Genomic DNA, 21,875 nt, shown 5'->3' on the forward strand with positions numbered 1-21,875 from the left:
AGGGAGAGGCGCCCGCCGGCAGCCCCGCGGCAGGGCCGCGCTCCAGTGCCGGGGCTGCCGGGCCGCACGCCTCAGCCCAACAGCGCATCCGGGCACCGATTCCATTTCCAGCGCCCGCTCATGCCTCCTAAGTCGTTTGGTTTTGGTTTGGGTTTTTTGTTGTTTTTTTTTTCGGATATATTTAAGAGATGGAAGTAGGAGAAAACACTGCATCCAAAGATAATTGGATGTTGTCGTTCTAATTTCTTGTCGTCTCCCATTCTATAATTTTCTGTATCTTTTAAATGTATGGCGTTTGGAAGTATGTTACTTTCACAGGCACTTATTAGTTGCTACATTCCAACTCAAAGTGGTTCGTTTTTATTCTGCCTGCCTTTTCTAATTCTCGGGTTTTTTCTTTGCCCATTGACATTTTAAAATTATTTTTGAATAATGAAAAGCTTTGTCAGAGAACATGAGTGCTGCAGACAGTGTTTAAAGATAGGCTAGAGCAGGGAGAGCGTAACGCTAAATTTTCCATGACAACTAACTTGTCCAAACAAGCAGCGGATAACTGCCTGGACTTGTCTGCTGGCCAAATACAGCTTCTCAGCAACCATGGCACCTTGTAAAAATTCCAGCAATGGTTTAAATCTAGATATTTGTGTGATGATGGATTTTCAAGATCACTTTGTTATCCCTCTAGAGCATAAAACTCAAGGTCTAGTGAGGGACAACCGAGAAGCTGCCAAAATTCTGCAAAGCCTGCTCACCTCCTTTTAGTGCTGGGATTTCAAGGCAAACAGAAATCTGTTTCAAGTGGAGTCAAGAATGTCCTGCAGCAGACAAAGTCCGATATCTGCTCTTTTCCACCCAGCACCCCAGTTCCTGAGATCCTTAGCTAGCTGATTTCATTATTAGGAGAAAACTCCATCTACACAAAAATACAAGAGGATGGAAGTGAATAGCTACTAAACAGCTCTACTACTGATGCTCAATCTTTTCCTCATGCAGACAACACAAAAACTATTTAATTCCAATGCAAAATATATTTTATTGAACTGAAATCAAACCAAACTGTTTATGTAGTTCTCCCCAAGCTATCACATTATTGATCCTTGTCTTAAGCACAGTTCCATTTTGCTATGGCTGTTTGGAAATTGAAGAGCTTTTTTAAATTTGCAATAAGTTTTCTGCAGTCCAAGACGTGCCAAACTCATTACTATGACTTGCTTTTCCCACTTCTCTACCAATAAGCATCTTGTGACCAATGACTTTGAGACTATTTAAATAATAATTTCCCTTACCGACTTATTAACTGCTAAGGATAAAAAACCCTCAACAGTTTCTGTCTAGAATTTTTATCAGTCCTCAAGGACAATCTTATCTCTTTTCTCCAACAGAATAATCTTGAGTTAAAGGTGATAGCAAGTAGGTAAAATATGCTGTCTGTGCTAGCTTAAGGAAAGAGGGGGTATTTTCTGATATGCAGTGGTGCAACACTTGTTTGTCACTAATACAGCTGGTGTTGCTATGTCATCAACATACATTATTATTTTCTTATTATTATGTGCTTGATAATTTAGGACAAGTATAATTAAAAAGTTTTACTTGAAGGATGAGTAATAAGCTTGTATAGTTACAAGAGCTGGCTTCTCCACTATTTGAAGGCTGTAAAAAGAAAAGGAGATGTCACTATACCTGTGTATTTTACTTACAGTGCTACAGAAAATATCTGGAGTAGTTAAGACCCAGCTGCCTTAACTGGAGAGACTTACTTTATATTGTGGTTAACTAACATTGTATGAGACCCTTTTTAATATAAATTCAGATTCTAACTGTAGACATTTCCCTGTTTAATGCTTACAAGCTAAATTATTTCCTGAGTTGGATCTGGTCCCCCTATAGGCACATGCGCCAGAAGAAAGGTGGGCCCTTGTGCTGCAGGAGTGCTCAACTCAAGTGAATGGATTAAAACACTTCAATTTCTGATTTTTGTTCCTCACTGTAATTTTTTTGCAACCCCAAGATGTCCTACTTACCTTTTCCTAGCAGACCCCTGTTCAGCATCCAGCACATACATGATGTGTTCCTTGCCAGATGCTGATCAGAGGCATAGGTGGCCAGGGTTTGCCAGGTCTCATCTCCAAGCCATTTGTTCCTGATCAGATAGAATAATCTTGTACTGTCTATGAACTGCACCCAGGCAAAAAAATAAATAAATTCAAAGCAACCCTCCTGGGCTTTGCACTGTGCTGATATATGCTTTCTGTAGCCTTAGATTGTATCTCTACTACTGTGACATAAAGCTGGGATCTGGGGTCCATTGTGTGTTGCAGATTATCAGGCATCTCAAGGTAAAAGGACAAAGGAAGAAAGATGCTGAAATGCAGCTGGGACATGTGTTGCTTAATGTGGCTTTCTGCCAGGGCTGCCTGCTGCAGCTGTGACCCCACGTGCCAGACAGTGGGTCAGTACAATTCTGTACAAATACAGGAGAAAGAATTCTGTTGTTTTCTTGACACTCCTGTTGTGTAAAAAAAAGCACAGCAATAAGAAATCCTCATGGCAGTAATAGCATATTTAATTCAGTGAAATTATATTTCATAATCTAACACCTATCCCAGTGGAGAGGTCTGTCAGCACCTCCACCAGAAATTCTTACTAGAAATGACACTCAGGTTCTACTAAGTGAAAAGCAGATGCAGCCTTCCTGGGAGCAAGTTTGAACAGACAGGAAGGAATCAAGAGCACAGCTCATAGCAGCAGTGAGAACCCAAAAACCACAGGCAATGCTATTGCAGTGGTTTAACAAGGAACAGTAAATTCTCCTTGCTGTCCAGCTTGTGTTTTCATGGTGTGCAGGAGACATGTTTAAGCTTCCCAGGGCTGCACTGCCGTTCCAAACAACCCCAGTTACTCTGCAGGCTGTGTGGCACAGCAGGCGTTCTACAGCTTCACCTGGGTGCACATCCTGGGCTGTGGTGTCTTATCACAGGATCACACAATATTCTGATTTGGAAGGAAACCCAAAAGGATCATCAAAATCCAACTCCTGGCCCTGCACAGGACACTTCCGAGAATCACACCATGTGCCCCATGAGTGCTTTGGATATGAGATTGCCAGTTTCCTACACTTCCATAACTTCAGGTATTTATTCTGAAAAATGTAAAATTACTTCAGGTGTACTGGAAAAGAGGGTCTCAAAAAAAACCTTTTCTGGCAGCTGTTCATGAGCTCTTACCTTCCTCCCACAAGCACTCAGTTCATGTGTGTCTGCTCTCCAGCACGTTAACTACAGCTGCTTCAAAACCACTGGAGGTGGAATTACCCCACATCAGAAAACAGCAGCTCTTCTGCTTTTGTTTAATTGGTGTACTTTTCATCCATCTGGGAGACATTGGTAATCTGATGCCCAAATCTGATTTCTATTTAGCAGCAGGGCAGTCAGCCACAAGCACAATTAAACAAAACAATAGTGCATGCTTTCTGAAGGGAAGCCAACTGGCAAAAATATAAACCAGTTCTTTTGAACTCAAATATCCAACACAACTCAATATCCAACACAGAATGAAAGGCTCAGGTGTTTTTTCCCACTCTAGTTTTCTGTTTAGTCCTCACTTTTGAATGAAGCTAATGGAACAATTCTAAAGAACTAAAAGGGAAAAATCTCAGGAAAAGACTCCTCTTACTTTCAAATAGTTTTTGTTAAGCACATCACTGAGTGAAGAAACATACTTTTCTTCTTAAGCAGGAGTGAAATATGTGACTAGATTGTAACCATATCCTGCTTCACTAAACTATGAAAATTAAACAATCCAGTGATCTCTCCTTTGGTAGAAATACTTGATTGTATGCAATTAGATCAGAAAAGCCCCAGTATAATCATGCTCATCTGCCTTATTTAATCAAACTAGGATAATGCCAATTCAGTTTAGAATTGTTCTTTTAATTCAGTGCTCATTTGTCATTCAAATGTGCTGTTCAATCCAGCACAAAAAACCATTTCTCTTCAAGGGAGTGGCCCAGAAGGGTGTGTGGGGTATGCGCAGGCTAATACGACTTATGTGAAACATAGTGGTATCTTTCAGTCTGAAACTGGAATGTATTCAGGGACAATCTAGATCCAGGAGAAGCTGAGAGCAAACACAACATGCAATCCAAATCCAGTCTGGAATGCTATGCATGGAGAGAACTACAGCTGATGATGAAGTCACGCCTGAAGTACTGTTCAAGTCAGGCTGCAGTCTAGTTTAGAGGAAGAAAAGACAAAAAATATTTTAAGGGTCCATCTGTTACTTGAACTGTTTGTTTCTAACAACAAAACCCAGAAGGGATTTTATTGCACAACCAGCTTCTTAACTCAGACCCATTCCAGGTACCTGATCATTTATCTCCCAGAATTGTCCTTGCTGGACCATCCTTGCTGGGTCTTGCTGACCCAGTTGCACACATCTCCTCTGCATGCTCCATACTTGCTTTCTAGCTGCCTGTTATACAAAGAATATATGCTTTCCTTTGGATCACAGGATCTATAAAATCCTTCCTTGCAGACCTTCTTGTGCTCCACTCCACAATTTAATGTTTCGTTGATGCAGTCTTACTGACTGGTGTATGATTTTACTTGACACAGGATGAACCATCCATTCCTGAAAAAAGCCTCAGCCCTCTTCCTTTCCTATTACGATTGATTTACAGATTAATTACAAAGTCACCTTTCTGCTGGCTCTCTATGTTTGGGAGCACAGCTTCTTCAGTACAAGTTTTAGCATACGGTTGTAGCATATGCAGTTAAACAATAGTTCAAGTAGCTAGACAAGTAGTTTGGAGCATTTACTAGAGGCATTAGTGTCTGATGTAGCCTTGACCTGAAACTCTCAAGGCAAGTAAGAGTAGTTTCCCTCCAAGAGTTTGTTGCCATCACAGACAGGGCTAAGTTATCACTCTTGCATGTATATTTTGAAGCCCACTTTCGAAGTAGATTTGCTGCAAATAGTTTCCTTGAGATTAAATATACCCCCAGATGAGGCATAAATCCACATACCTCCTGAAACAAGCTGATTTATCTTGCTAAGTCATCCTTCTGAAAAACCACACTGCTTACCCAGCCTGTCTTTTTTCTTTTGCCCATATGCCCTGTCTTGATTCAGGTGGATCCTGATCACAAGTCACCTCTGCACCCAGCAGCTGGTATTCAATAGCTTGCTGCCAAGTGAGAGAAGTTTTTTACAGCGCCCAGTTGCTTGCCTGTGAGTTAGCACCTGTTTAAACACAAACATGAAACAATGGCATGATGAAACAGAAACAGTTGTCTCTGTGGAGCAAGGGAATAGTAACCTCAGCACAGCATTCAGCAGAGAGCTGGGTATTGCTGGGAGGAGTTTGTGACCCACAGAGATGCAGCACAGTTCCACTGCAACAGCAATGACGGTTTACCTGCTTACTCCGAGCTGGGTTCCAAGGCCCTGGAACTTGACTGTCACAGAAATCAAGGGAAAATGTCATGTTTTCCCCCTGGGTCAAGGAAAAAGCTCTGACACATGTTTTACGTTCTCACATCTGCAGTAAGAAACACTAAGGAAGTGGAAATTTGGCATCCTCCAGATCGGATGCCAGACACTGGTTGGGATGACCAGCACTGTCTTGAGCTTCTTTTTCATATTCACCTCTGATTTTCTCCACTTTGACTCTAACAGTGTTTTCTTCCCAGTACTTGCATATTCCTGTATCCTCCTCTCCTCCATGTAATTTCTGCTTTTCAGATTGTGTCAATATTTCCACAGCATATTATATATATATATATATACACATACATGCTCTAGAGCTATAAAAAGTAGTTCCATACTAAGAGCTCGCAAGCTATTCTGCAATTACTCTTATGTGTCCTAATTTTTGGTAGTTATATTGTTTGTAGTTTGTAGAATTGGATCAAAAAAGAAGCAAGAGGGTTTGTTCCTTTTGAAAAGTGTTTTAATATCCATATATTTCACACTCTGCTTTTCTTCTTTTATTGTAGTTTTAATTCTTCATAAGTTCCACCTGAAAGCCAGCTGGTAGCAGTTTCCAATATGTGGCATGCATTACCCTGAGGTGGACTGTGTTGGGCCATCTGCACTAGAGACATTTGAACAAGTAAAAGGTAGTTCTTGTCCAAGTCCATGACTTGGTTTTGTTACCAGAATCTCTTTTTTTTTAAATAAATATGGAACAGTAAAGTTAAGGGAAATCCCCCACCCCACCTGCTGTACAAACTGAAACCTCTTTCTAAGTACCAGTGGGCAGTTCAGATCAGGAGGGTAGTATTTGAAGAGAGGAAGTATTAAGCCAAATGGTACATGAATTTTTGAAGGCTGTATGTGCCACTAAACTTGTTTTTCTGCCACCTGCCCTGATTCCATTAGCTGGTCTGACAGTCACCACTGCAGTGGTGGAGCCTTGGGACTCGGCAGGAGGTTGGTTAGGGGAGGTTCTCTGGTGGTTGCGCCTTCTGGTGCAGAAAAGGTTTTTTTTCATCTACATCACCCAAAAAAGGCTCTTGGAATTCATGCATAAAAGTTGCACAAACCCATTGATGCCTCTGGAAAAGCAGGACACAAACTAAGCTCTGACTGCAGATGATGAAACCATGTAAATACTATTCTGTACTTTCTTCAGTTCCATTGAAGCATTAATACCTCAGTTATCTCTTACCTCCACAAAAAGCAAGTGCATTGGTATTCCTTCATTCAGCTGGTTTTGCAATATCCATCCTAGCGTCTTAGTTTAAGTCACTTTTGTAGTTTAAAAATAATTTGGCAATTTCTTCTGCATTTGTTTGTGTACTTGGAAGTACACAATGCAGGCACCGGGCTTTGACTTCTGACCTACCTTATTTATCTTAACAACATGTTGTTCACCTATGAGCCAAGGCCAGAGGGTAGGGCACCTTGAGAGAAATGTACCATGTAGTGCTACTCACAAGGGAAGAATCCAAATCCACTTCTCTGGGACTGTAAGATATTACTGCGTAGTGCCTTTGCTGTCAGAGGACAGGCTGCAGTTTGCTCACATAAGCAAAACAAGCCTCACACAAACATACCCTGAAATGCACTGTAGTGAGACATCTGAGAGCACAGATCTGGTTTTCATGCCAAAATACAGTTTCAAAAAGATTCTCAAGAACACTTGTTTTCCCCCATATGTATTGAAGAATAAGAATTAGATATAATAGAATAAAAGGATTATTAGAATTATTAGAATAATATCCTTTTTGGTAGATAATTGCCAATCCTGAACTTTAACTCATTCAGTGCAGAAGATACCACAATATTTAATTTACTCTTTCTTATTGGATGGGGTATAAGTAGAGCTGCAGGGAGTCATTGACTTGGGTCTGTCTTACCTCTCTCTGGTCCTTAATCAGCCACATTATCTGCTCTGCTTGAGAATTATAGCAGCTGTGGGGCTTACTTAGCTGCACAACCACACTAAAATGGTGGTGTTTAATGGCAAGATGATGAAGACTCAGCATGCATCCCTTTGTTGGGATGGGGTTGGTGGCATGTTACTCCTGAGAGATCTGTTCCCAGCCATTTCTTCCATCCTCTTGCTGCCCTTCTGTTGTTTGTGCTCCTATTGTATAAAGTGGATAAAGTGACCTGGCACACCTGAGAAATAATGCCATTTTTTTTTTTCTGTAGATCAGTTCCCTGAGGTAGTCCTGAGCAGCTACACAGCAGCTGGCCCAGGACATCACTGGAGTGGCAGCAGACAGGCAGGGAAAAGGTGGGATCTGTTTCAACTATCTTAGCAGCATTACTAAGGAGGAAGACTACATTAAGCTTGTATGATTTCAAGGCATTCCACTGTGAGAGAGGTGTTCCATTCTCCTCCTTGCCTCCTCACTTATGGCTGTAAGCTGATGGTGAGAATGTTTTACGAAAAAGAGTGGTGTTGGATTGCCTCAGCTTCCTTGCACTGTTTGGTGATGCAGCTGAGCCCATCAGTGCCTCACCGAAATAATGTCTGGAGCTCATCTGTTGCCCTGTTGAAACATTAGCCTTGCCAGGAGCTGTGCATTCCTAGCCAAGCATTTCTTTGAACTGGCTTTGGCTCCTTTGACCACAGATTTATCTGATTCAACAGCAGGATATTTACTTGCATTTGCTGTTAGTATGTCAGCTTGCTTTATCAAGAACACATAAGACATCATAAAGAAAGCAGCAGGGACACACAGCTGGAAGCAGAGAATCAGAGATGGAAATGGGGAAATAGGCAGGGAGCCACTCAGTGGTCTTTTCCTTATTATCTAACCACACCTTGAATGTTATCTCCTGTATCAGTCACCTGGGCTGATAAACCAGTTAGAACTGGGACCGTATTCCCAGAAGTTTCCCTCGGGTGTTAGTCAGGGGGAAGCAAAGAGTGCATGTTAGCACTGATGACAACTTCAGTTACCCAAAGCCAGCTTTTCCTGTGTTGCAAAGGAGCTGAAAGGTTTGCAAGATACTACCAAAGAAGGCACTTCTGATGGTAATTTGCAGGCCGTTGTGTTTTTTAACTCATTTGCTCTGTACTTCAAACTGAAAGTGCTCTTTTCTGTGAGGGCTGATTTTAAAATACAAGACATCGTCCCCCTCTGCCGTTGTTGTGACTTTGTGACAAAAGTTACTGCCTTTGCAACACAATTTAAGTTGGAGGGATTGTTGGAAATGATACAACTTCTGACATTTTTAATGTAATTTTAGTCAGGGGTTTGTTTGCCTTTGCCCAGGGAGAGGGGAATTGAAGTTTCTCTTCAAAAGACGCTGTTCACCCCGCTGGCGGGGGTCTGATGATCTTAACATCTACAGACTGGGAGCAGCCAGAAGGTGCACAGGAGACAAGCGACCATCAAGGACCATTACCCGCCCTGGTGCGGTAGGAGACACCTGGTCAGGGAAAAGATCGCCAAGAGAACCGAAGAATGAGGATCAAATTAGCATCGAAGACAGAGGGAATCAATAACCCATAGAAAACAGAAATACGAAGATCTGTGTAATTTAAGACCAATGAATGTGAATTGATTTGGGATTCGTCTGTATAAAGATGAGAAATGTGTGGTGAGAAACCATTTGTAATGGAATCATTTTCACTGCACAAACCAGGCATGTGTGGAAGGAATTTCTATTGCACATTCTGGCCAAAATAGCATCCTGGCCAGAATAGAGTACTGCCTTGATTCTCTAACAAAGCAGAGATATTGGAGAGTTTCTGGTTTTCCTGCAGTCTCGGTGACAGGATCACTACCCACATCTCAGTTATCACTCTAACATGTTAAACTGATACTCCAAGGATTGTATCCACAGCATGGGCACACATTCCTTTTTGCTGACACAGACTGGAAAATAACAATCATCTCTGGAAAAACAGAAGCCTGAAGGAGCTGGGGGCGGGGGGCAGGGGGGGCGGTACTGGTACACACCACTGGCAACCTCTGCACACAGACTGAGTCCTTTTGGTTCATGTAGCCATACAATTATTTCATGCAACACCAAAATGATGACTGCACTAAAACGAGGAAAACTGTATGGTTTTATCTATGTTTCATATATGCATATCCGCTCTCCATTTTTACTAGATTCTGGTTCCAGTTTCCAGTGCAAACAATCCCTCTTTAGATCCCAGTGTCTCTGGCTTTTACTACAATCCAATCTGCCAAACCACTTTTGCAGCAAAGTCTTTATGTAAGTTTTTCTCCATCTAGCACTCCAAATTTAAATCTCATTAGACAAAATAATTTCTTCAGACATCTTTGCATACACTGATTTACATTTATTTTTAAAAGGAAACTCTGAAGATGAGGGGACTTGCTTATCTTACTTTTACACTCAATGAAATTTGACAGCATTTAAATCCTGGCTTGCTTAGGGACAAGTAACTGATTAGAAAAGTAACCAGCCTTTATAAATTATATCTCAGTGATTCGTGATTTGTGTGACACCCAGTGAATTACTATAGGATATGAAGGAAGTAGAAACAGATGTAGCACAGATTGGTTCAGCTAAATAAAGCACATTTTAAAAATAAATAAAAAAATAAAAATAGGATCAACGCACAACTTACATTCCAAAGATCTTCCCTTTATACGGGAGGCAAGGGGAATAGAGAACTGCCAGTCCACAGTAGGCTGCAGAGAACAGAAGCAAGCCACTGAGGCTCAGGGCCAGTCTCCCAAAGGCTTCGAGACAACTTAAAGGCTCATAAATATATTGAGTGCTTAAGAAGCTCTTTGAGGCTTCTGAGAGGCTGGTGGCTGTACATGAAAATAGTGTTTTCTCACCATTTCGTATATGTGTGACACTTCCTCCTTCGAAACCTCTTCCGAGTCTGGGTGTTCCATCCGGGCTCTGGAAAGAGGCGCCCGGCCCCGCCCCGCTTTCCTCGGTCCCGTTTCCAGCCGTGCGGTGTCACCCTTCCCCCTTGTCCCAGCACGGAAACTTGCCTGCCTGCACAGGAAGACTCTGCAGCTAGCCGTGGCTATTCCGCCTAGCAGAGGGCCATAGAAACTCAGTTCAGACAGATTAAGAGACACAATCAAAAGTCCAAACTGGGTCCACAGGGAGACGCGGGACTTGTGCCTTTGAGCAGAACATGATATACCACTCATGCTGCCAATAATGTGTGCTAGGAGTGTGTCTTCAACTACATCTGCTAATTTCTCAGTTTCTGAATGTAAATCTTTGTCTTCAGCATCCAAGATGAGGTTTCAATGACATCCAAATACGGCTGGTTCTGTAAATTTGCATCTACTTCTATAAAACCAACTTAGTGCAGGTGCTCAGCAATCGCAGCTCAGTGTCAACCTCCCACACATTCACACTGCTGTCAGCTGGAACTCTTCGAGACTGTAGGTATAGAATTAAGGTTTACATGTCCATCCCAATAAAGACAAAGCTATTAATGATCTGGAGAATGCTTTGTGGAAAAGTTTTGCTTAGGTTTTGTTTGAGAAGAAATCTAACTCATCTCTGAGGAATGATACTAGCTGGAAAACATTGGTTAACTGCTAATCCTGATCAGAAGAACCACTTCAGCAGTCAGAAAAGCAGGATTGTGTGTTTTCAGAAATGTATAATTTTCTGGAGGGTGTATGATCACCACTGTCAGTTTCTTCTCTCAACTGGATTAACAAATAGGAAACCACTTTCTGACTAACCACTACAAGAGATGCACTTAACAAGTAAACCACTTTGGATCCCAGACCTTAATATTGCTTTGGACTCTCTGGAGAGAAGCATCTATTTCACAACCATTGATGCTGTATAATAGGAGCTGGAGAGGCTTTTTCCATTCAGCTCAAAGACAGAAGCTTGATTAGGAAGATCTTAATCCAAGTTTTTAATACACAACTTTGGTGTACTGTAAAACAAAACCCATTCAGTCACTCTAGTTAGAAAATAAAGTGCACAAATGGTTTATTTTCCCCGGAGAGTAAGGAGGATTAAAAATGTTGTGGGCAGAGCAAGGAAACAGAACAAGGACTCGGTTTCTTGGTTGAGTAGGATACCTAATTTAGTTGGCAACAAAAAAATGTCAAACTTGTCAATTATGCAGTTTCCTTTCTGGGAGTGCTGAGCCAATGCCATTTTCTATCAAGTTCTCTTGAAAGGTAAAAAATTCACACTGACAAATATGGCCCTGTTATTGAACTGCCTAATTGTGGAGTTAAGCATCTAAACTTAGACCTTATATTTAAAAACCTGCCTAGATGTGCATGTGCTATTTACTCTTCTCAGTTGTTTCTTAATCCATTGTCTCTTTTTTCTTCTTTAATCACAACCACCCCTATTCTATGGTCTTAGATTATTATTATTATATACATGTATATATTATATACATGATTATTCCATGTGCTTCAGAACACAGCTCCTTTAAAAGAGTTTGCTTCTCTGTCTCTGCTTAGTAGGAAAGTAAAACCCAAGTTTTTTGTGCCACAGTTATTAAAAATTACATTCTTATGCTCTGCTTCAACCAGAGATCTCCTCCCTGTACTTCCTGGATGAGACACAACCATCTATGGTTCTAAAAATAATCCTGCTGTTTTCTGACACACTGCTTAGCCTGCATGTGCATCCTGCATGTGTGTGTTACCCACACAGCCATGCTGGACTTCTTGGAGCTCCTTGAATATAACCACATGCCTTCAAATGAATGGCTTGTATTCATGTTCCAGTGAAGCCACAAACAGATCAGAAAATATCTTTGCAATGCAAATCCTCCAAGCAGCCTTTGGATTGTTCCCCCTACTTGCTTCTAAATATGTAATTTACTTTAATTACATTATGTTTAATCTGCCCATGTCTGTTCCTGCCTATCAATTATAAAGGCAACACATTGTGCCTGTTTGATTTTGAGCAAGTGCAGCTGTAAAGTCATGTGCAGCTCCTGAGCTGACTAATTACCTCTTAATTCAGGTTAACCTGACTCCTCTGGTATTTTTAGCAAATAAGTTTTTCTGGATTGGAAGGCAAACAAGGGCCCCTGCGTAAAAAAACAGCAACAGTGGATGAGGTCAATGTATTTATGTGAGCAAGTGATACAATTTCTGTCTCAATTCAAGAATTCCATAAACTGTATCATAACTATACGGAAAGGACAGACTAGAACAGGAAAGGGAGCTTACTTATGAACCTACTAAAGGGAAATGACAAAGACTAAAATTGGAAAGTATTAGAAACTGCATGGCAACTGAAACAATGAGAAGGGATCACATTTCCCCCTCCTTTAGTCCTTGTACTGTAGATTGTAACTATGACCCCTTGGGCTGGGCTGGATTCCCTAGTGCTGACAGCCACTGTAGTTACACAAGGCAAGGGGGCATGTTCCACTCTCCAGGGTCACAGAAATATAGAACAGAATCATTAGGTGCATTAGACCTTTCAGGTCGTTCTACACAAATAAGGAAGACAAGAGAACGATCCACGTCAGTCAGATGAAAGCAGAAACAGCAACTCCAGTGAGACAAGCCCTATAGGGAGAGGTGATATGTTTTCATTGGACCAACTGATACAGCTGAAAAAAAGCAGAATTTCAGGAACACAAACCTTTCTTCACCAAGCCCAGCATCAATGGAGCAGGGGAGAAACAATAGCTCCTTTCTCTCAAGGAAGGTTAATCACTGCTGTGGAACAAGCTTGGCAAAGATCTTATACTGTCTGAATCCAGCTTTTTTCTTTCCCCCATGGCATTTATCTTTTCAAATTTATATTATTAAAAATTGCTTTATACTAAATTTGTTAACTAGTACAGTACAGTAAGAATGCAAACTATTTAGCTCTTGAATTCTTAGCAAAACCTGCTTGGAGATGAACCCACACCTTTCCCTGCTGCTTTGCACAGGCCTGTTTGGTAAGATGTGTCTAAGTCTTACTGTAAGATTTCTCATCACCCAAAGTTATATCAGCTCCTGCTTATATTTTTTTCCTTTGTGTTCTTAACCCTCTGCAGCTGACATCCCAATCATCTTTGCAACAACTGAGCTGTCAAAAGGAAGGCTGAGACTGCGATCAGAGGGAGAGCACCTGCAGGAAAAGAGCAAACTTGTATGAAGTAGAAAAGCTGGTGCTTCTTTCCATCTGCCCAATTGTAACAGTAGAAAAACAAAGAGCTGCATCTTCAAAATTAGAAGTGAAATTATTTTGCAAAACAAAACATATTTTCACTATATATACACAGTAGCCTTTCATTTATTAAAATAATTTCCCCTTTTTTGTTTTCTTATTAAACAGGGAATTTGGGTTTTGAAAGGCTAAAATAAAATTTTAAGAGGGAAAAAACCCGTAACACAAACAAACACCTGCGAGTCTTTAATCCAAAATCTGTTTGTTTCATAATCAAGGTAAAATATAACTATTTAACTGGAAGAAAATCTGTCATCTTGGAAGAAAAATCTTAATATGAAAGGTGATGTGGGGTTAAGTCATGCTCTCTGATTTTTTAACTTGCAAGCCTATTGTTAAAAGCAGGAACATAAAAATCATAAAGTTAAAAAGCTCTCACCAATCAGTAAGCCTTTTTCCTTCCCCAAGTACATTGATGAATTTCAGGCCAGATGTTTCTCAGTCTCTGCTAAATACCTGAACAGTGAGCCAGTGTCCACTATTGCTCAAAAGCAGGCCTCTCCTCAGCAGCCCAACTGTACTGATATATACAGCCAGCTATGAAATCCAGCATCTTTTGATAGATTTTGCAGATTTGGCAAGAAAGATGTGTGTTAGACGTTAGCTCAACTCCAAAATGTTAAAAACCACTCTTCTGAAGCTCTTATATAATCAGATATTATAAAAATGAGATTTTACCTTAATATTTAACCAGCATTGACTACCAGTAATATTTTTTAAAAATTAATAAAAAAATATGGGTAGCTAAACCAAGTTTTAATGTTGCTCTAGCCCCAGACCATCGCTGAGCATTCATTTCATGAAATGAGAGAGAGAGGATACAGTCCTGCTGAATTGCAGTTCTGTCCTGAAGGTTGTAGACTTCCTGCAAGACAAACCTCCTTTTCATACATGTAACAGCAGCAAACCACGCTCCTTCAACCCCAAGCCTGAGGGAGCAGCTGTTCACCCATCTACAGGAAAACTCCTCTGGCACTCTGCCCCAGAGCCTGCAAGAACTTAGCAAGTTGTACAAAACCCGATGCAAAAGCTGTCAAATGAGTGCCAAGTTACCAAAGTTAAAGGCAACACAAAGCTTTACACTGAGTATCTCTTAAATGAAGACACACTTCCTATTGCTTTGGGGAAAATGGGAAAACCTTGTGGATATTATTCTAAAGTGTTTTTGAGGACAAGGCTAGATAACTTACCACCAGTCACTCACATTTGAATCAGAATCATTTGTTCTCATTTTTAACTGCCATCTTGGTATCTACAGTTCCATTTGAACTACATCAATGGTAGCTTTTTAAAGAAAAGAATGCTAACATAGCAGGAAAGCATTGCATGGGAGAAAAAGACCAAAGCCTATCCTGTTGATATGACAGTTTAGTCATATCAAGTATGAAGTAAAATGAGAAGCAGAAAGCAAATTCTAGGGCACATATGGGATGGCTTCAATTGCAACAGCTCACACAGGGTGATGGCTACACATTGCTGAAGATGGCAAGTCTCTGATTTCTCTTTCAGGAAGCCAAGACTGCACTTAGCAGTGCACTTACATGCATTTACCAGGAAAACACATTCAAGTGATGTGTAATGAAAACTAGAATAAGCAAATAAGTATCAGTAATTTTTTGAAGACTCCAGTTCTTAAAATTCTCCTCATTTGTGCCAAAAGTCAAAAAAGTTCAAAATTCCCTGCCATATTCATATGGACAGAAATAAATCCATGTGGTACCATTTTGTCTTATACACACCTAGACCCCCAAAGTTATGTAATTCAAGTAGAAGATGAAAAAAGACAAGAACAACTCATCTCTTGTGCAATAAGCAGGTATCAGACAAATGATTAAAAATTTATTCCCGCCCTACACATGGTATCCAAAGAAAAAATACATACAAAGATCTATTTATCCCACAATTACACAAGCATCCTGCATTTAATATTTTGAACCATATGACAAAGTTCAAGATACTTTATTTATTAGATACAACAAGTAAATCTCAAAATAGGGTTCCTGAATGCATGAAAAAAAAAAAAAAATCACATCGCTTAAGTGACTCCCACACACACATCTTCCAGCACCAGATTATATTTATAATGTACTTTTTTTAATGATGCTGTTAATTTTCTCTTGCAGATCTGCTCTTCTCCTTACAGAGTCTTTTGTATTTCCAGACATTGTTGTTTAGTTCATTCTACCACTTTATATATATATATATATATTTACATCCATCTCAAATATTTTTGTCCTACAGGCATGTAATTCAGTTGTTTTCTAGTTGTTTCTTTTTTGCAGTCTATCTACATCTCAAAAGAACTTGTGCACAGCACAAATTAATGCAAATGGATTTCTCAGTCTACATACTGAAGGATATGCATCCAGAGCTTGACCATCTGAACACATCTTTCAGCAGTCCAGGCTGTATTTTTAAACTAATTACATAGATCTACAAAACTGTAATAAAAAAATTATTCTCAGACCACTACAATGTCCAAGAAACAGTTGGTAAAGATGTAAAATTATTCAGGTATTTGTAACTCTGAACTGATGTAGAGTGTTACCGTATAAACTTAGGTTACAGAGAGGAGTAACTTTTTCTTAAATCAAGAACTCTGTAGCAGAATAAATAATTTACAAGCTTGAGAAAATTTGCATTGTTTCCAACACAAATACTTCTTTCCTCTATTGTAAAAAACTTAGAACTAAATATTATTTCTGTCCATGGCCGCACAACTTAAATACTTGGTTTTTTCCACACAGTTCCCCTCTTTAAATCTGGTAGAGGTAGATGAAGACAAAACAAACCCCAACATGTAAAGATTAAGATACTGCAATTAAATTCTAACCCTGCAAATCTAGTGAACATCTGTTCTCACCAGATTTACAGAAAGCAGTTATTTTTTCTTCCCTTTTTTAAAATAGAACAGCACTGAACTTCTTCCATCCACATTGTCAAAATAAGTGCCTGATACTGTCATAAAATAATTTTCAAAGCATTTTTTAATTAGAGCAGAAGCAGGTCCCACCTTGCACTCTCCAGTCATTCAGATACATTTCTTAGGACTGCCTGTTGAGGAAATGCTGCCTCACACCCAGCATTTCCCAGACAGCCCCTGGGCCTCACCCCTAAAACGATGACAACAGACAAACCTACAGATCCCACCCGAAATAACTCTTGGGGAAAGGCGTGGGAGCAAGGGAGGTGGTGCTGAAGGCAAGAGAGAGAACTTGGCAACCTTCACACCCATTAAAGATGGTGACCTTTCTGAAGCCTTCTCAAAAATATTTTTTAGCATGGGTATCTGTGTGCAAGGGCTGCAAAACATTTGGTTACTACCACAAAATCAGAGATTTTATTAGGCTCACAGGTATTTACAAGATCTTGTGTAAATCTTCTGTCTTGGTTTTGGCACAGAGAAAATTATAAAGCAGAAACAACATTTTTGAAAACATTAATTACTTCATTAATGTCCTGACAAATTAAAAGAGAAAATTAAGATGAACTGTTTAGATCTGATTTCCTACTTTTCCACACCTTGGCCTGTGGCTTCAAACTTTCTGCTTTCCTCTTTACCTGTAATTTTACCTACTTCATCTAAAAATCTATCTGTGTTCAAGACAGAGATAAGAAAGCATATACAAGAAATAGGAATGAGTCTGGCACCTCTTTTAAAAATGACTGGACAAAATATGTTTCCCTCTTCATTGTTCATCAGACAAAAATGAGGAAGCATCACTACGTGCTAGAACATCTGCATAAAAATGCCTCCAAGTTTCATCACAATGGCAATACTGGCTTGATCACAGAGACAGGATTCTTTTTCTTTCTCTCTCTCTGTATTATAACTGTAGCCATCATGATCTCATTTGGTATGCAAAAAAATATAATTACTTCAGTACAATTTCCACAGCAATTTGAAGTGTGCCTTTTTATCTTTTAAGTTACTGTTTTAATTTAATGAAAACGATAGGACAGACTGAAATGGCAAAACCCCAGCATTTTACATCCTTCAGTTCGTTTGGTTTAGTTACAGAATAACAATCCTGGCAGTTAAACTAAAACCATAGATCTAAGTGGATGAGGCAATTCTGTGCATTCTAAAAATCAATGCACATTTAAATACTTGTTTTCCTTCACAAGTCTTCAGAAACTCTTGCTCTATGGACGCTGGGCCAATTTACTCTTATTGCTTTCCTGCTCACTAAGCTTGAAGTGTGTGTAGGCTAAAATGCCAAACAGTGTGCACAGAATCCCAAGGCCTTGGTTAACAGACAGTGGATCCTTAAATAAGAGGCACCCTCCCAGGAGGGTGATGCAGAACTTGAAATGTCCAAACATGTTATACCTAGACATCTGTTAAGGATAATAGCCAACACCAATATTATTTTGTGTAAAAAGAAACACTTGGAATTTTCATTAGTTCCACCCAAAGCATGCAATGGTACACTGTGTTGACTCAACTCACACAGTTTTCCTGATCTCTGTGGCTGCATTAACTTCCACCTAAAGCCTTTCACCCCTTTTCACTGCAGTCTGATGGACATGTCAACACTTCCTCGAGGCAGCCAAAGCATGAGTTAAAATTCTTTGCAGGTATGAATGTCAACAAGTGAACAGCCATTACCTATACACATCCCAAAGAAAGAAACAAAATGCACTAAAACACAAACGTGCTTTTCCAGCTTCATCATTTAGAATAAATCAGGAATGTTACCAAACAATTTTCCCACATAAATCAACCAATGAATTCCAACATAATTCATCTGGAAACAGAAGAAATGACCAGTGTTACAAAGGATACGTGACAGGTGATGTATTTCCAATGATCCAGTAAATGGACAAGTTAACCATAAAGGCTATTATTCCAGACAGCAGTACCATTATCTGTGGATTAATGGACACAGTCAGTAATCTGACTTGCTTTTGAAAATTTGTAGATACATTCCAAGTTATTTAGTTTCTTTCAAATGCAAAATATCAGGCAAGAAAAACAGGGAGAACAAAACCAGAAAGTTTCAAATCAGTACAGACACTGGTGATGTGTATAAGCAGCTCAGGGTATGATATCCATAAATATACACTAATAGAGCCACAGGCCTTTTCTCCTTTACTCTTGGTGAACATTTAAGAGTGATTCGGAAAATCTGGATACTCATTCACATAGAGGTTGTATTCTTCATTTGAGATAAAGTCTTATTTGTGGTCACAACAAAACCTATTATAGCAAAATATCTGATTTTATTACTGTGAACACTTGCTATCCCATTCATAAAATGCAATACTACAAGAAATGACCCACCACTGAGGGGGACAATCAGCAGTAGTAAGAATATACCACTGGCTCTTCTTTGGACAGAAGGATACGGAGAGAAACTATAGTCTTCCTGGTGAAAATAAACTACTAATTCTAGAGAACCACCAAAGTTGGCATCTTTCCACAGAAGAGAAGTTGAGAGTGTCCTCTGAGTGGACAGTCAGAACTAGAACTAGAGCACTTAATACACTAGGGGAAGCTTCTGGATTTCAATATTTTCCTGTTGTTCAGATGCCCTCTAAATAGAAACAAGAAATAAGGAGATAAATCAATTGACTGACTCACTCCTCTCAGAGGAAGTGGGGCAGACTCAGCAAGGGGCTTTTTGTCCTGCAAAATGCCCCTCTCACGTCACCATGGCCAGCAGCTGTACAAAAATCTGTTTCACAAAGAACCAGATCTTACAATCAGATTTAACTACATCAGTGATAATTATTTAAATAAAGTCAACAAAAGCCTTACCACAGCAGAAAGCGTCCAGGGCCCAAATATTCCCCCTTCTCCAAAGACTGGCTCGAAGAAGGGTATGATGAACAACAACATAGCTGAGGACATTGGTGCCTGATAGTACAGCAACTGCATAGAGTTTACCTGCAACTCATGCTGCTTAGCGCCTACCCACTAAAATCAAAAGAGAAAGCTGTTAAACATCAGGAAAAAAACAAACCATGAACTGAAAAACCTGAGCAAAAGCAAACTGGTTACTAACACAGAGGGAGTCTCACATGGACAATACTACTTAAACAGGCCACTGAGCCTCACCTTTGCCTCATTGGAGGCCCCATGTGTTTGTCTCTTTCAAGTGAAAAAGTCATGAGAGGAGAAAAATGTATGCAGGGGCAGTGGAAAGAGTGCCTAAACTTTATTTTTCCCATAGCCTGGGGGTAAAGTTTCGTACTTGAGGAAGAACAAATATGTGGAGCTGGGAAGAAAATAGCAACTCCCCTTTATTTTCAACATAAATTCCTGCCTGTGTTGGAGCTGAGTATCCTTGCCTAAACAGGGACTAAATTCTGTTCCTTTCTTCTTATTTTCCTGTACATACAAGCTAACAAAACCAGTACACATTTGTCTTTTGCCAGTTTATTCCAGATTTAACGATTTCATTTCAATATTGAATATAATTGACTCTAACTTAAATTTTTAGGATTGCATGATTTCACAAATATTACTTATCTATGGCTATGAAGACAGATGTCACAGCCAAAAGGAAGCATCGTTGTGTTGTGCTGAAAACTGATATTTAACACTTACTTAAATCACATTAACTGGTAATAGGGATGCCAGCATACAAACTTGCTCAGGTTTTTTTGTCTTTTTACCCAAGTACCATTATTTCTCCAGTATACACATCATCACTTAATGTTCTTATGCAGCACCTCTTTCTTCCTCCTGCCCCACACAACAGGTCAAAATACCCTTATTTACCACCTTACACACTATGGGTCAAAGATCATCGCTTTGTTTTGAGGCACAGTACACCTGGTACAAAGAAATTCGCATTTCAATCTATCATATCAACATGACAGGAGTTTCTAATTTAGGAGGCTCTTACAGTCATGGTCAATAACAAATCGGGCAAGATACTAATACAATGTTACAGCAGAAGGGGCTGAGGAAGTCCTTGGACATATCAATTTCTAACATAATAATTATCCAGAAAGTGGATTGTGTTTATGTACTAATCCACCCTCTCCAAAACCACATTAGAATGAGAGAATGCGTATAGTCGGAACTGAAGAAGGATACTGATAAAATGTAAATGGCTCAAGGATAAACCATGGGATTGAAGGACTGGAAAACATCCTTTCTAGGGAAAAAATCCTTTCTAGGATATTCTCCAACAAGGAGAATATCTGTTCCCTCTAGAAAAAAGGAGTTTTACCGCTAAAGCAATCTTCGCCCCTTGACCATGACGCTCACGCTAAAGACGACACTCCAATTTTCAGCAGCAAGGCCGATCAATTAATTTAGCAGGGGTTATGGCGGATTATCATAATTTGGTGGGGGTTTTTAGAAAGAAATAACGGGGCACGGAAGGCTTCCTGGGAGGCTGGCTGCTGCCGCGAGGCGATGACAGCAAGGGGCAGCACCTGGGAGCCCAAGCACCGCATCGCTCCCGCGCCCCGCGCCGCTACCCACCACTTGGTACAGGGAGGTCACCAGCACGCCCAGGGTGGCGAACGCCATCCCCAGAACGCTGAACTTCACGTCGTAGTAGGAGTTGAGGAAAACACCCAGCGTGATGGGGACCTGCGGGGGGGGACACGGCGGTTTTAGGCAGGGTCGTTGCCCTCAGCGCTCCCCTCCCCGCTCCCGTCGGCCCCGCCGCCTCCTCACCAGGGTCAGCTTGATCCGCAGAGGGAAAGTCTTGCCGTAAGCCACGCTCTGGATGACCACGATGACCGGCGTGGTCATGGCCTTGGCCAGCTGGTAGGTCCCGATGGTGTTGCTCTGCAGGGAGAGGTTGGTGAAGACGACGAAGCCGCAGAAGCTGAGGGCCAGCGGCAGCACCTGCGCGGGCTGGAGGCTTTTGGGGGAGAAGGCTCCGAGCGCCTGGCACAGGTAGAGGCCGAGCCAGGTGATGGCGAAGTGCACCAGGGTGAGGCTGAGGTTGGGGAAGCCCAGCCGCACGTACAGCCACTTGTTCAGGAAGACGATGCAGATGGAGGCGGCCAGATTGACCAGCAGCCCCGCCGCCAGCCGGCCCTGCGCCGGCAGCCAGCCCATGGCTGAGGCAGCCCGGCGGCCGCCCGCACCCCGGCCGGGCCCGCCGCCGCCTCCCGCCCCGCCGGGACACGTGGGCTCGCGCCTTCCGGTGGCCCCGCCCGCCACGAACGGCTCCGCCCGCCCGGCCCGGGCGGCGTGAGGGGCGGGGGGACAGCGCCAGTGTGTGTGTGTCTGTGTGTCTGTTTGTATGTCTGTGTGCCTGGCGGGGGGACAGCGCCAGTGT

General features: G+C 41.1%; 2 protein-coding genes and 1 long non-coding RNA gene across 4 annotated transcripts; 1 reads left to right on the plus strand and 2 right to left on the minus strand.

Annotated features, from left to right (window-relative positions):
• The first annotated feature begins 1 nt into the window (after nt 1).
• LOC111932717 (uncharacterized) lies at nt 2-13,998 on the plus strand. Of its 2 annotated transcripts, none has more exons than XR_015285534.1 (5): nt 2-1,410; nt 2,319-3,130; nt 5,131-5,229; nt 5,997-6,119; nt 13,448-13,998. It is a non-coding gene; the product is annotated as an uncharacterized LOC111932717 (long non-coding RNA). The 2 variants fall into 2 exon arrangements; XR_015285533.1 differs by lacking the exon at nt 13,448-13,998 and adding an exon at nt 7,660-7,744.
• LOC147653621 (uncharacterized) lies at nt 5,929-13,453 on the minus strand. Its single transcript, XM_086884463.1, has 3 exons — nt 10,281-13,453; nt 10,064-10,127; nt 5,929-8,889 (listed from the first exon to the last, which is right to left on the minus strand). The coding sequence occupies exons 1-3, from the start codon at nt 10,605-10,607 to the stop codon at nt 8,852-8,854; spliced, it is 429 nt and encodes a 142-aa protein (XP_086740589.1). The 5' UTR covers nt 10,608-13,453; the 3' UTR covers nt 5,929-8,851.
• A 1,421-nt stretch (nt 13,999-15,419) lies between the features above and the next one.
• Nucleotides 15,420-21,702, minus strand: SLC35E3 (solute carrier family 35 member E3). Its single transcript, XM_023938918.2, has 5 exons — nt 21,263-21,702; nt 21,065-21,175; nt 19,385-19,543; nt 18,410-18,492; nt 15,420-17,953 (listed from the first exon to the last, which is right to left on the minus strand). Exons 1-5 carry the CDS (start codon nt 21,650-21,652, stop codon nt 17,767-17,769), a joined length of 930 nt encoding a protein of 309 aa, XP_023794686.2. The 5' UTR covers nt 21,653-21,702; the 3' UTR covers nt 15,420-17,766.
• Between the last annotated feature and the right edge of the window lie 173 nt (nt 21,703-21,875).

Source organism: Cyanistes caeruleus, chromosome 4, assembly GCF_971803275.1.
Source record: "Cyanistes caeruleus chromosome 4, bCyaCae1.hap1.1, whole genome shotgun sequence".
Taxonomy (NCBI): Eukaryota; Metazoa; Chordata; class Aves; order Passeriformes; family Paridae; genus Cyanistes; species Cyanistes caeruleus.